This window comes from Nicotiana attenuata, chromosome 6, assembly GCF_001879085.1.
Source record: "Nicotiana attenuata strain UT chromosome 6, NIATTr2, whole genome shotgun sequence".
NCBI classification, from domain to species: Eukaryota; Viridiplantae; Streptophyta; class Magnoliopsida; order Solanales; family Solanaceae; genus Nicotiana; species Nicotiana attenuata.
The window spans coordinates 20,589,870-20,605,685 of NC_031994.1; the positions used below are offsets into that span (position 1 = coordinate 20,589,870).

Consider the following 15,816-nt stretch of genomic DNA (forward strand, 5'->3'; position numbering starts at 1 on the left):
CTCTTTCACCTTTTGTTGATCCGTTTTTTTCCTTCTTGGGAAGGTTACTGTCTTCCATTCATTCCCATCCCCTTGTTTCATGTTTTTTTTCTGAGGTTTCCGGTGCTTCTTGTGGCGTGGGTGATTGTATTTTTTTTGTAGTTGCAATTTCTTGATATGTGCCCAATTCTTTCGCAAGTTGTACATAGTGTGACTTCTCCCTCATAAATCACTATTTGCTTGTGGTCTCCAATTATTACGGATGTTTCCACTGGGGTTTCTAAAGCTACTTGAATGCATATGCGTGCGTACCTTCCTCTCAAAGTTGAGGAGGTGCATGAGTCAATTTTTAGTAGTCTTTCCAGTTTCCTACAAACTTTCTCTAATATTTTTTTGCCATAGAACTCTGTTGGAAGTTGTGGGAGACGAATCCAAATAGATGTGGTAGAGATGGTAGCTTCTTGTGGCACAAATTTTGGTTCCCATTTTCATAATGAAAGGAAATTCTCAGAGACAAACCATGGTCCTAGATGTAGTGCTTTTGCCATATTTTCTTCTAGCCTAAATTTGACAATGAAGAAATCTCATCCTAGGTCAATCAAGATTAACTGTTCAGATGGTTTTCATAAGCCAATTAGTTTAGAGCGAAGATATTGGTATGGCATTCCACGTCCAAAGACCTTTATGATTACAGAGAAACGCCATGAAAAGTATAGGCATTTCCTGTCTTCCTGGGAAAGGGGGATTGAGCCTTTAATGTTTTTCCCTTTATCATCTTTGATGATTGTGGTGGCGTCTTCCTCATAGTAATCATTTTGGTGGATTACCGTTTTATCGAGAAGTATTTCCTTATAGGAATGTGGTGTTATTTCTTCCACGTTCATATGGTTGTTCTTGTCCGGTGGTTCCGGTTATGAGTGGTTTAATAGTGATTGTATTCATGGGAGTAAGTCCTAGAGAGAAGGTAGAGTTTCTCTTTCTACAATAGAGAGTGTCTATTTCTTCTTGAGTGAACAGTTCAAACTAAAATCAATTAACGCATCTAATATGTAAAAAGAACTAGTTGGTAAAGAGAGGGAGAAAAGGGTGGACAAATTAAATTCCATATATCGGGATAACCGAACGCAAAAGGCAATTACGTACGAATAAGTAACTCTGTACTTTCATTATGAAGGAAATTACAGTATGGTTTCCTCAATTCAATCATTGATTTATGAAACTTTAAAGCATCAACATGGAGCTGTCCGTATAACAGTATAGTGCATGAATTGGCTCATTCTCACTGGCACTGGAAATGTATAGTATAATTGAGCTCAGAGATCTTTTATTTTAGATTATATATATACACGCACACACGCACATGTGAAAGCCTTCAAAGTTAGTATAAATATTACCCTCTTTGTCCAATTTATTTAACTTACTTTTGTTTTAGTCTATCTCGAAAATAACGACATATTTTTATATTTAAAAATAATTTAACTTTAAACTTCTCATTTGATTCTTATTCCTTAATTAATGAGATGATTTATAATCACATTAGTGTTTTATGGTATGCTCGACTACAACTTTCAGAAAAGAAATTCTCTTTTTTAAATTCCGAGCATGCCTAATTATCAAAAACATTCACATAAATTATGGATGGAGTATGTTACTTTTATCTTTATTTATTTTTATTACTATATGTAGCACAAAATGTGGTTGAATATTACAAGATATTCCAGCTTTCACATCAGTAACCTATCTAACACATCAGTGATTCTAATGTATGTAGCAAAGATTCTGCATCACCAATTAGTTATTTGCACCAAAAGAAAACAAAAGGTATATACTAGTAGCATTTCTTTCATTCCAAATAGTATAAATATAATGTATTGAACCCATATTTTCGGAAGATACATAACGTATAAAGATTAGTTAAATCTCGAATGAGGGGACATGAATGTATGTATATATGGATGATCACGGCCAGGGGCAAAGCCAGCCTTTCGGCTACGATTCGGCCGAACCCAGTAACTTTGATTCAAACCTTATATTTGTCCTAAAAAATTCATTGAATACGTACAAATTATTAAGTTAGAACCCAGTAAATTCAAAGAACTAGAATCCTGAACCCATAAAATTTAAATATTGGCTCCGCCTCTGATCACGGCTACTCCAGCAGCACATGCATGAGCTTAGCACGTGAGTGGTAGCTCTAAGCTCTAACTCTCTTAATTAAATGCAAGCAATTCTTTTTTCTCTTGCATCCCTATAAATGCACCTATTTTCCTGCCTTTACTTTTTAACTACTCACTTCACTTGCTCTTCCAAAAAACTAAGTCCGTGAAATTTAATTCAACCAGTTCTACCTCTTCATTCTCTTCCGTAGATACTGTTCCAGTCTTCTGGCTAAACTACTACTCATTTTTTCAATGACGACCAATTGGTTTTCTTGCATTCATAGTTTACTGGTAAAGAGTAAGGAGTTTGTTTTCACTTGGGTTTTCCTTAGATTTGCTGGTTTTTCTTCTGGGCTCTTGTTGATGGTGATAAAGAATGCTATTTGGGCTCTTTTTATGTGCATTCTTGCTTTAGGTATGTGCATCTCTTTTGTTACTTTAATCACAACTGAATTCCGAATTTAAACTTGATGCGTTCAATCTTTAGTAATTTTTCATGTATATATTTGTTGTCGGTGTGAAAAATACTAGGTTCAGTTGAATCTAGTAAATCAAACTGCATCTGCCTATGTGTCTTTAATTCATTAATAATGGTCACTTAATTTTTTTAAATTGGGAAAATCAGGAGGAGCGACAGTAGGGATAATTACAGGAGCAATCAAAGGCCAGACAACAGAAACTGGGCTTCTCAGAGGGGCTGCAGTGGGTGCTGTGACCGGAGCTATTACAACTGTTCAATTAGTGGAACTTATAGTTAATGGAGAGCCATTTTCCAAGGTAATTTCTGTGCGCTGACGGTATATAAAAAATTCATAAGCCTGTAAAAGGTCAGCCTGGTGCACTAAGCTGCCGCTATGCGCGGGTCCGGGGAAGGGCCGGATGTAATGTACGTAGCCTTACCCTGCAGCCTTACCCTGCATTTCTGCAAGAGGTTGTTTCCACGGCTTGAATAAATTCATAAGCCTGTGAATAAATTAAATAATTATTTGCTCTTTCTTTATGATTTTAGAGGAATATTGAGAAATTGATTATGTCCAAATTTTACAGGTTGCACTTGTATGTAGTCTAGTAAATGGAAAGGTATTCATGGAGTGGGTGAGTCCAGCAGTTCTAAAAGCTTATCAGTGGCAAGTAAGATATGATGCCTATTTCACTCTGCATTTTTGGGCTTATTCTAAAATGCTTTACCTAATAAATTAGTATATGAATTTCTTGAAATTCAGGTTAGTACAGTGGAAACAAGTTTGAGGGAAATATCTGATATCTTTGATATTAATGCAACCAGAGGTTTATCTCAAGAGGTTATACAGAAACTGCCAAAGTACAATTTCTGTTCTGTAAATACCTGCAGAGAATTTCAAGAAGTCACTTGTGCAATTTGCCTGCAGGTAAACCTATTGTTACCTTTTATTAATAATCCACCGGATTTAACTTACATATACTGGCAGTGTAAAGAATCTTTACACACAATTTAATCAGCAGTATAGGTCATCTACTTTATATTCTAGGTAACTAGTTCTACTTATTATGGACAGTCACCTATAGTAATCTTTTAAGTGTCTTGTTTGCGCTGTCAAGTTAACTCTAATCCAAATTTGTATACTATGTAAACCAACATTTGACTGTGGCAATACGATAATCTGTGCAATTTACTATGGTGTAGGATTTCAAAGATGGGGACTCAGCAAGGTTACTACCAAGTTGTAAACATTCCTTCCACACACAATGCATCGATGAATGGTTAATTCGGCATGGGAGCTGCCCGATTTGTAGAGTAGAAATTTGATTGTATGCACTTACTGTGGAGATAAAAGCAATCGGAGGAACTGCTTAGGCTAATACTACTGAATCCTAAAGGAGAAAAAATGCTGCAGTTGTTTTTACAAACAACTCGCTTACAAAATGTATATTGTTCAGCCATCAAAACTTGCAGATGAATGGAACTTTTCTTCTGACTTCTGTTAAGCAAGCCTATTGTGTATTATGACTACTTTTTTATTCCTTAATTTTTTTTTGTAAAAAAAAAAATCTGTTTTCTGCGCTTACTTTTCCCTTCATTATCCATTCTGGCTGTATTTATCAAAAGCTTCTTAGCTAGGTAAAACTGGTCTATATTAGACCTTAGACAATGAATAGAAGTATTAATTGACTTGCCTTTATGGAGATCACGATGGATGCTTGACACAAAATTCTTAACTGAAATAACATGTCAGCATTTTTCATTTTAGGTTTTTGTCTTGACAAAAATAAGAGGACACATCTAACTCATTCAATACTATGTTCATTTATTTACGATAATAATAACAATGAGTGGTCAGGAAGAGGTTTGAGGATATGACTAGAATAGGCTAAACGGTCAAACATTATCTATGCTAAGGATTGACAGGGTAAGAAATTATCTATGTTATTTCCCCGGCATGTTGGAATTTGCTGGGAATTGTATCGATGCCTTTCTTTTTCCTCTGTACTTTTTACCTTTCGACAATCTCTTCCCCATCAAATAATGGCTAATACAGAAGGACATTCGTAGGGGAATGAAGGGAAATCAACTACGCAAAGTTTCTCTCTTTGTTACTGAATCTTCTGTGGAGGGTGTATATATTGGTAATAAATGGCCCAAGCCATAAGTTAAAGAAACATCAAATAATACACCGTTGAAATTACAGTAAACTCTTATAGCTTTGACAACAAAGTTATTTATCGATACATAGACATGATTCTCCAACAAGTTCCAGTTAGAAGACTATTCTCGGAAAAATATTTGAATTCTGTTTTAGTTTTACTGATACACCTACTGACAGGAGGCCTCATGTTCAGGTATTCAGAACTATCTCTCAGATCTTCTGCTTCAAGACCTGGCGCAACTGGACCTTCTGGCTCTCTGTTCTTGCCTGCAATAACTTTGCTTTTAAGCTTTTCTTCTGAGAGTTATGTGGCCATTCAATGCATCCTTTTATTCCGCGTGCTATTTGTGGATTGCTCGAGTCAGGTGAGCTCCACTGGCTTCCCAGGTCTGAGGGGCTAAAGCCACCTTTACTCGAACCATGATCTGGAGAAAGAATGGCCCCATTTGATAGCCTTCCGTTTGACAGCCTCCCATTAGTTCCTTCTAGTGATTTTATTTTGAACTTGTCTCCATTGCGTGGGCATGATCTCCGAAACCTAGATACAGATGACACCTCTGTAAGTTGCTGAGCTGGTCCGGAACATACTTCACTAATTTCTGAAACCGGTGTGCCATCACCACCAATTCTCTCCCAGTCTGCTCCACTTCTTGATACATCGCTGTGCCGGCAATACTTGTTGACGGATGAAATACTTCCTTCAGGAGAATAACTAGAGCCTTGCTCCTCAAGATGGGTAACTGTTTCCCACTCACTTCCCTCTTCCTCTATATAATCACTCTGATTGACATATGCACGAGAATGTTTGTCGAAGTTGTAAACATCACCATCAGGAAAGTTGTAAACATCACCATCAGGACTGAGAGTGCGAAGCTTGGAGGAATGGCTGGCAGGACTATCTGCAGTACATGGCTGGATCTCCCTTTCATCAGGTTCAACAAAATGAGCATCGTCGAAAATGGAGAAAATATCATCTGGATTTGAAGGTTCATACGTGAGTTCTCTAATATCACGAATATTCACAGAGGCAGCTGCCTGTTGGAGTTGTTCGGCTCTTTTCATCTCCTCCACATCCAAACTCTTACCTCTAGAACTTAGAAATGATTCTAGCTCTCCAATTAGTCTCTTCATCTGGGAATACTTCTCTTCAAGCATCACCTTAGCATCAACTAGTTTCATCTGAACCCGTTCCTCACGCCAAACCTCAGCCATCTGCAACATCTTTCTTTCTTCATCTACTTCCTCTGTGAACTTCAGAGATTCCCTCTTCAATTCCTCAACTTCAGCCTTGTCTTCTCCAAGTTCTTTGGCCAATTCATCGCACACTTCTTCTATCAACCCTCTAGCCTGCCTTTCTTTCTCGTAATTTTGCAGATAGCGTTTTGCTGATAACTTGGCATCAGCCAACTCATTAACTAATTTGGAATTGACTATTTCCAGCCTCTTTCGGTTTTTCCTCTCTCGGGAGAAGTCAGCTCTCATGTCATCCATAATTGAACGAATTTTCTCATGCTCTCTGCTTCGCCATGCTGCCTTTTCTTCACTAAGTTTCCTCAAAAACTGTTCGAGTTTCTTTTTTGATGACTGCCGTTCTGTCTCAAGTTGATGAACTCTGGCACGAGCGCATTCTAGTTCTGCCTCAAGGGAAGAAATCATTGAAGCAGTACTCACTTGTTGATCAAGAACCTTCTCATAGCCGTATACCTTCTTTGTTTCCACCGCTGTTGTCCAGCCAACTGGATCCCACTTTGTAGCCCCCTCCATAGCAGAGTGGGAAAACTGAAGCGAGGGTTCTAGCTACATAATATAGAGAAATGCAACAAAGTTAGATCAGCAAAATAGAAACAAATATAAAATGAAAGACAATGTGTTTAAGTACTAAGATCAAGAGTCTTTTTTTGTGAAACAGGGATATTAAAGAGTCTTCAATATAAAAAATATTAAAGTATTAAGAAGAGTTATGCAGAATGATGACGGCCAAGAGTCTACCCTTATAATCTTGTCTTCCTGCATCTATTCCATCGCATAGGAATATATACCCATAACTCTAGTTTCTCTAATATAAGTGGATACTACATTGTGAAGGACCACGTCCCAGACAACTCCATGACTTTCCATATAAGGGGTTAAGACACTTGACACAATATTCAGAACATTCTGTGAGCACTGCATTCCTCCAATATAAGGGGGGGAATCTCGAATCCCTGCACCTACTACATTGCACAGGTCCGTGTTCCAGACAACTCTGTGACTTCGCTATGAAAGGGGTTAAGACAGTTAAGATGACATTAAGAATATTTGGGAGAATTACGTCCCCCTAATATAAGGGGCGAGTCTCGTGTCGCTACATGCTACATTTGTATTGGACTATGTCCCTGACAACTCTAGAACTTCATGATATAACGAAGAATAGACAGTTACAGAAAAGATTCAAAGCTTCTAAGAAAAAAAAATGTCACATACTTTGTGAATATGGCCATTTGTTGGACCAAAGACAGATCGAGGACTCGGCATTGGATTAATGTGAGAGTCATGCACTTTACTGCGATGATGACAATGAAAGGGCACCTCAACCCGACCAGCCTGCATGGAAGAAAGAAATATATGAAGATGAAATGGTTCTCAATAGACTACTAAAATGGTTCCATTTTCTCCACTATTCCTAATTATTCAAACATAATTGGTTTGACCAAATTCATCAAAATGCCAAATCAGTGTACAGTAATGCAACTAATGTAAATGTGAGCTAATATTTTAGAATCAATAAGATTCAAATAATCAAAATTTTATATGTTGCTGCGTGTTAATTTACAATCAGTTATACCCAAATGGACTAAAAAGGAGAAATCTCAATTAGGAAGAAATAATAAACTACTGAAGTGATTCCACTTTTCTCTATTACTCCTTTGCTTTGACTAAATGCAACATGTTAACTTGTTAACTTAATGCACCTTATAATATAAATGCAAGCTATTTACTTAGATTCGAAAAATCAATTTTTTTTTACGAGTGTTAACTGTCAATCAATATATCAACAGCCAAATCACAAAAGCCCTAAATAAAAAAAATTAATTTACGGAAAAATACCTGAAACCCTAAGTTTTGACCGTGGTTGACTTCCGGAAGCTGCTGCTTAAACAGTCCAGCAGCTAACTTCCTAGCGGAAACCACACTCCGGCTACATTTCCGATCAAGCTCCGATGGCGAAGTTTCTTCCTTTATAGAGGCATTGTCCTTGAACTTCCAGCGGAGAAGAGGAGTTTCAGGCCTGCTTCTCCTCCCATTAGGAGTTCCTCTCAACTTCACTCCGGCAGCGGCGAAGTTGTTCGTTTTCCGACGAGACGGTTTACAAGTGTTATTAGACGGTTTATGCAAAAGATCTAATTCGGAGAATGTAATCGCCGGGAGCTCAGCGTTGTTGGCGGTGATCTTCATCTTTGATTCACAGATTCAGCCATTAGTCAGCTCCTTCTATCACTGTGTGTGTGTGAGATAGAGGGGCCCATTAGTAGCTCAGTATGAGAGCTGGTCGAAGATGGGGGCGTGGAAATAGGGGTCGGGAGGGAGTAGATTCAGTGATCTATTTCTGGTTTGTGACGAAGGAAGAGCTAGCAGCGTGTGTCTAACTAGATTACTGGTACGGTTTTGGGGGTTTTGGTCCAGGAGCGTGGTTATGTAATGACACTAACAAATAGTCCGTGTGTCTAATTTGGATTTTAGTTAACAATTTCACTTTAAACTTTCTATTTTACTCTTAAACAAATAATTTATAATCATACAAATATTTATAATTTATTTTAAACCACAAGTGTCAAAGTTTTATTTTTTTCTTAAACTCCTTACATCGTCAAATACCGTTACATAAGACAGAAAGATAATACTATTCTGTGTTTCATTTTGTAGCAATGTATTTGACTCAATATTAAGTTTAAGAAAATGAAGACGACTAGTACATACTAAGGGGTAAAGGTGGATTTAGATTTTGTATTTTATGAATTCTTATAGCAATTTTAAGTTAATATCCAATATTAATTGCACTCATAGTCGAATGTTTAATACATATATTGTATCTAAACAAAAGATTATTGGATTCACGTGAACTCGTATGTTATATGCTAGCCCACCTATATTCACGGGTGCTTTAGATTTTAATTAAGGGGTGCTTTGGTTAAGAAACAAGTTATACTGAAATTGTAATGCAGAGATTAATAATGCAAAATATATAAATCAGAAATTACTTTCGAGCTTTGATTTAATAAAAACTGGATATGTAGGGTATAGTTAAAAATATGGGTTTATTTTTAAATTTAATAAAATTACAAGGGTATTGATGATGGGTGTAAAGAAAACATAAAAGGGTAATTTATCTGCTAGTGTTTAATCCATATCTTGATTAGTCTGTATATTGTTATTCCATGTATATTGTATTAGGTAATAATACAAAAATTAATGTATTACACCAGGATTAGCTATGCAGGACTGAAAAGACAAACCAAACACTAAATAAAATAATATTCAAATTTTATGCCATGATGTATTTCATTCGATCTATCAAACCAAACAACTCCTAAAAGTATCTCCAATCAGATGCAGAATTAGAATTTCTAAAACATAGGTGCACTATTAAAGAAAGGAAAAAAAGATATATTAATTGAGAGTTGATCCCAATTCCTCTAGGTAAATAACTCAGCATTCAACCAAGTACACCAGTCAAACTTTTGCAATATGGTGACAGCAGATAATATTAGAGCAATTCTAAAAAATATGTGCATAAAATACCTAATTTGACGAAAAGATCATGATTCACGTACCATAATTGAGCAGTAGATCCACCCAGGCCTCTAATACTTGTGATCTTAAACAATGCTTGGTATTTCTAAGACTACAAGAGTATGTAATTCAGCTATAAAATAAAAAATTAAAACTAAATAAGTACCCAAATATATGAGGTTCTCATTCTTTTTGAAAATATTAGAAAGGAAGGGTGTCATATAACATGAAAAAGTGCAAATATTGTTGTGCGGTAAATAATGATATAATAAATCTATTCTTTGCTATAAACTAAAGACTGTAAAGTAAAGACAAGTATAAAGAGGAATTGATATATTATTCAACTTCAGACTTATGTACATAATGAACTGAAAACTCCTTTATTTATAGAAGAAAAGAAGCAGCTGTGGGGCTTTTCAGGAAGCAGCTGTGAGGCTTTGCTTGATCTGCTTGTAAGCTATCTGCATGAGCTGCTCGCAACTTGCCTGTTTAATAAGAAGCTGTTGCAAATCATTTCATTGAGTTGCTCGCAACCTGCCTGCATCAGCTGCTTGTAGATAAACTTCAACAGAGTACTAACTGGATAATCTTCTTCAGAAAGATTATCTACAGCGGAGTAATAAATGGACATCTACAATATAATAGTTTCATAACACTCCCTTGGATGTTCATTAAAAGATAATGTGCCTCGTTAAAGCCTAACTAGGAAAAATCCAGTGGAAAAAATTCTAGTGAAGGGAAAAAGTACACATATTTAGTAATACGCATTTCTAGCTACCTCATTAAAAACCTTACAAGAAAAACCTCATGGGAAAAACCTTAGTAAGGGAAAAAGAGTACAACGCGTATTTCACTCCCCCTGATGAAAACCTTGTTTCAAATATTTGATTCTCCGCATTCCAATCTTGTATACCATCTTCTCAAAAGTTGAAGTTGACAAAGATTTAGTGAACAAATCTGCTGGATTGTCACTTGGACGGATTTGTTACACATCAATTTCACCATTTTTCTGAAGATTTTGTGTGTAGAATAATTTTTGCGAAATGTGCTTCGTTATATCTCCTTTTATAAATCCTTCCTTCAATTGGGTTATGCATGCAACATTGTCTTCGTATAAAATTGTGGGTCTTTTATCACATTGTGGATCTTTTATCACATTCCTAACCACATTTTTCTCGAATGAAATGAATCACTGATCTCAACCATATGCATTCCCTACTTGCTTCATGAATAGCTATTATCTCAGCATGATTTGAAGAAGTAGCAACAATAGATTGCTTTGTGGAGCGCCATGATATGACAGTACCTCCACATGTAAATACGTATCCGGTTTGAGATCTAGTTTAATGGGGATCAGATAAATAACCTACATCTGAATAACCAACAAGATCTGCACTACCTTTGTTAGCATAAAACAAACCCATATCAAGAGTTCCCTTTAAATATCACGATATATTCTTAATCTCATTCCAATGTCTCCGTGTAGGAGAAGAGCTATATCTTTCTAGTAAATCAATAGAAAATGCTATGTTAGGCCTTGTGGCATTAGCAAGATACATAAGTGCACCAAACTGCACTGAGATAGGATGTTTCAGGACCAAGGAGTTCCTCATCCTCTTCTGGAGGTTGGAACGGGTCCTTATTCACTTCAAGTGATCAAACAATCATTGGTGTACTTAATGGGTGCGCTTTGTCCATGTAAAAGTGTTTTAAGACCCTTTCTGTATAGGTATATTGATGGATAAAGATCCCGTCTGCTAAATGTTCAATTTGCAGACCAAGACAAAGTTTGTCTTTCCAAGATCTTTCATCTCAAATTCTTTCCTAAGATATTCAATTGCCTTTTGGAGCTCTTCTGGAGTTCCAACAAGATTTATGTCATCAACATAAACAGCAAGTATAACAAATTCTGATGTTATTTTCTTTATAAAAATACATGGATAAATAATATCATTAATGTAACCTTCTTTCAGCAAATATTCACTAAGGCGATTATACCACATGCGCCTAAATTGCTTTAAATCGTACAAAGATCTTTGCAATCTAATTGAATACATTTCCCGAGATTGAATTCGCTTCAGGCATTTTAAATCCTTCAGGTATTTTCATATAAATTTCATTATCAAGTGAACCGTACAGATAAGCTGTAACTACATCTATTAGATGTATTTCAAGCCTTTCATATAGGGCTAAACGATGAGATATCGAAATGTTATGGTATCCATAATAGGTGAATATGTTTCATCAAAATCGACTCCAGGTCGTTGTGAGAATCTTTGTGCGACAAGGTGAGCTTTGTATCTTTAATTTCATTTTGATCATTCCTTTTTCGCACAAAAACTATTTATGGCCAACTGGTTTTATACCTTTATACCAGCAGGTGTTTGGACTACTGGTCCAAAGACCTCTCTTTTAGCGAGTTAAATTCTGATTGAATTACCTCTTGCCATTTCGGCCAATCAGATCTTTGTCGATATTCTTCGCTAGATCGGGGTTCAAGATCCTCACTATCTTGCATAATGTTGAGTGCAACATTATATGTAATAATATTATCCACCACTATTTCAGATCGATTTAAATTAATACCATCACCAGTAGAACTTATTAAAAGTTCCTTGCTAACTTGAGTCTGGGGTTCATTAATTTCTTCAGGAATCTTAGAACTAATCAGATCTTGGGTCTCTTCAGGAGATCCCTTTATAGTATCATTTTGATCATTTGTCGATTTTCTTTTTCTAGGATTTCGATCTTTAGAACCCAAAGGCCTACCACGCTTCAGGCGTGCTTTAGGTTCACTAGCTATTATGCTAGTAGATGGTCCTGCTGGGACATTAATTCGGATAGGCACATTCTCTGCAGGGATATGTGACTTAATTATCCTTTTCAAATCAATAAACGTGTCTGGCATTTGATTTGCTATATTTTGTAAATGGATGATCTTCTGGACCTCCTGACTACATATAGGGGTACGCGGATAAAAATGAGATAATGATGAAACTTTCACATAATTTTTCTTTTGATTTTCTTTTTCTCTCCCCCTAATTGTGGGAAATTTATTTCATCAAATCGACAATCTGCAAATCGAGCAGTAAATAAATCTCCCGTCAATGGTTCAAGATAGAGAATAATAGAGAGTGATTCAAACCCAACATATATTTCTAACCTTCTTTGGGGGCCCCATCTTACTGCGTTGTGGTGGTGCTACTGGCACATATATAGTACATCCAAAAATTCGTAGATGAGCAATATTTGGTTCATGACCAAAAACTTATTGTGACGGAGAATATTTATTATAATGTGTCGGTTTGAGACGAATAAGTGATGCTGCATGCAAGATAGCATGGTCCCAAACAGTAGTGGGCAATTTTGTTTTCTTACGTAGTGGTGTTGCTATCAATTGCAGGCGTTTAATAAAGGACTCTGCAAGGACATTTTGAGTATGAACATAAGCTACAGGATGTTCAACTTTTGTCCCAACTGATAGACAATAATCATCAAAGGCTTGAGATGAGAATTCTCCAGCATTATCAAGGCGAATAGCCTTTATAGGATAATCTGGAAATTGTTCCCTTAATCGAATTATGGGCTAATAGCTTTGCAAACGCCAGGTTGCGAGATGATAGTAGGCACACATGAGACCGTCTTGAAGATGCATCTATTAGGACCATAAAATATCTAAACAAACAACTTGTTGGGTGAATAGGTCCATATATATCCCCATGTATACGCTCTAAAAAGGAAGGGGATTCCATGCCAACCTTCATTGGTGATGGTCTAGTGATCATTTTGCCTTGATAACAAGCATCACAAGAAAATTCATCATTTGTAACAATCTTCAGGTTCTTTAATGGATGCCCACTCAAATTTTCAATAATTCGTCTCATCATTATTGATCCAGGATGGCCCAAACGGCTATGCCAAAGCACAAAAGTATTTGAATCTGTAAACTTCTGGTTTACGATGGAGTGTGCTTCAACTGTACTGATCTTTGAATAGTATAAGCCCAAAGATAAAGTTGGTAACTTTTCTACAATGCACTTCTGGCCAGAAATATACTTTATAATACAAAGATATTCCACCTTCATTTCATCTATTGTCTCAACATGATACCCATTTCAGCAGATATCTATAAAATTTAACAAGTTTCTTCGGGACTTGGAGGAGAATAATGCATTGTCTATAATAAGTTTTGTTCCCTTAGACAGAAATACAGTAGCTCTTCCGGAGCTTTTAATCAAACTTATATTACCAGAAATTGTTGAAACATTTGCTTTTTTCCTATACAAATAAGAAAAGTATTTCTGATCTTTGAATATGGCTTACACAAATATCTTCAAGATTGGTCTTTGATCCAAACATAACTTGAGGATTATCCATATTCTTCAAAATAACATAAACAAAATATATTATAGTAAACATCATTATCAAAACATAACTTTTATTTATGTACAACAATTACATAACCATACTATCTACTACAAACAACAAAAATTAAAATATTTACAATTCTACAGATTCATCACCGATCACATGACTTGTTTCTCCTTCTGGGAGTGTAAAGTAATCAGCTACATCCAAATGCATGAAGTCTAAATTATATTCAGAAATAAAATTTGCTTCAACATTTTTCTCTTCCTTCCTTAGGGAGGCTTGATAAAGCTCAACCAGGTGCTTTGGCGTACGACAGGTACGTGACCAGTGCCATTTTTCTCCACATCTATGCATGCATTTTATGCATTTGTTGCTTGCACCGCTTCATACTTTTGTTCCTTCCTTTTCCACTGCTGGTGGTTAGGAGGGTTCTTTGGTGCATTACAATTACCATGATTAGAGTTTCTTCCCTGACCACGACCATGACCACGGCTGGGGCCACGACCTCTTCCACGCTTAACTTGGTGGAAGCTCATCTGATTCACTTCAGGGAATGGACAAGAACCAGTAGGTCGGCTTTCATGGTTTTTCATTAATAGCCCATTATGTTGCTCGACCACAAGAAGATATGAAATAAGTTCAAAATACTTTTTGAATCCCATCTCTCGATATTACTGCTGCAGGAGCATATTCGAGGCATGAAAAGTGGTGAAAGTTTTCTCCAACATATCATGATCAGTAATATTGTCACCACATAATTTCAATTGAGAAATAATTTTAAACATAGCAGAATTATACTCACTGATAGATTTAAAATCTTATAGCCTTAAATGAGTCAAGTCATAACGTGCCTGTGGTAGAACGATCATCTTCAGGTGGGTATCTATCTTTCAAATTATTCCACAGTATAACTGGATCTTTAACAGTGAGATATTCCATTTTCAAGCCTTCATCAAGGTGATGGCGTAGGAATATCATTGCGTTGGCACGGTCTTGGTTTGATGCTTGATTTTTATCTTTGATGATGTCTGCCAGACCCATCGCATCAAGATGAATTTCCACATCAAGCACCCAAGACATGTAGCTTTTGCCCGATATATCCAGGGCTACAAATTCAAGTTTAGAAAGATTTGACATTATTTAGAAAAAGAAAGTCCGTACCTCTGATACTTTCAAAGTATTTACTGGAGATGGCAGAGTCTCGTGCTGATAACGTGTTATAAACTAAAGACTGTAAAGTAAAGACAAGTATAGAGAGAAACTGATATATTATTCAACTTTAGAGTTATGTACATAATGAACTGAAAACTCCTCTATTTATAGAAGAAAAGAAGCAGCTGCGAGGCTTTTCATGAGCTGCTTGTAAGCTGTCTGCATGAGCTGCTCCCAACCTGCCTGTTTAGTAAGAAGTTGCTGCAAATCATTTCATTGAATTGCTTGCAACCTGCCTGCATCAGCTGCTTGTAGATAAATTTCAACAGAGTACTAAATGGATAATCTTCTTTAGGAAGATTATCTACAGCGAGTAATAAATGGACATCCACAATATAATAGTTTCGTAACATTCTTGGAGTACTTTATCTTTAATAGAAGTTATATTTACATTGCTAATATACAAATTTTTATTTCATATTGTATCATCATGACATCATCAAATAATACAGTATATGAAATCTTACATGACTCATGTCATTATTAATAGAGTGGAGTTTAATACTCACTCGGTTCCTCATATTTATTCCAAAATGTGAAAGCTTTATTAGTTAGACAAAAGACATTGTTAATAATCCAGAATTTATGTTATATACAGTATATTGATATGCGATTATAGCAGATATTTTTATAGTACATTTTAAACCAAATCATTCCTCCTGTAGGGGCACAGTTGTAATGTCTCAACTTCCTAACCCCTT

At 36.1% G+C, this 15,816-nt stretch overlaps 2 protein-coding genes across 2 annotated transcripts; one reads left to right on the top strand and one right to left on the bottom strand.

The window, feature by feature from the left end:
* Window positions 2,231-4,103, top strand: LOC109226685 (NEP1-interacting protein-like 1). Its single transcript, XM_019391512.1, has 5 exons — window positions 2,231-2,553; window positions 2,764-2,915; window positions 3,186-3,269; window positions 3,362-3,526; window positions 3,802-4,103. The coding sequence occupies exons 1-5, from the start codon at window positions 2,391-2,393 to the stop codon at window positions 3,922-3,924; spliced, it is 687 nt and encodes a 228-aa protein (XP_019247057.1). The 5' UTR covers window positions 2,231-2,390; the 3' UTR covers window positions 3,925-4,103.
* Window positions 4,720-8,435, bottom strand: LOC109226686. The gene is made up of 3 exons (XM_019391513.1): window positions 7,850-8,435; window positions 7,226-7,345; window positions 4,720-6,559 (listed from the first exon to the last, which is right to left on the bottom strand). Exons 1-3 carry the CDS (start codon window positions 8,195-8,197, stop codon window positions 4,973-4,975), a joined length of 2,055 nt encoding a protein of 684 aa, XP_019247058.1. The 5' UTR covers window positions 8,198-8,435; the 3' UTR covers window positions 4,720-4,972.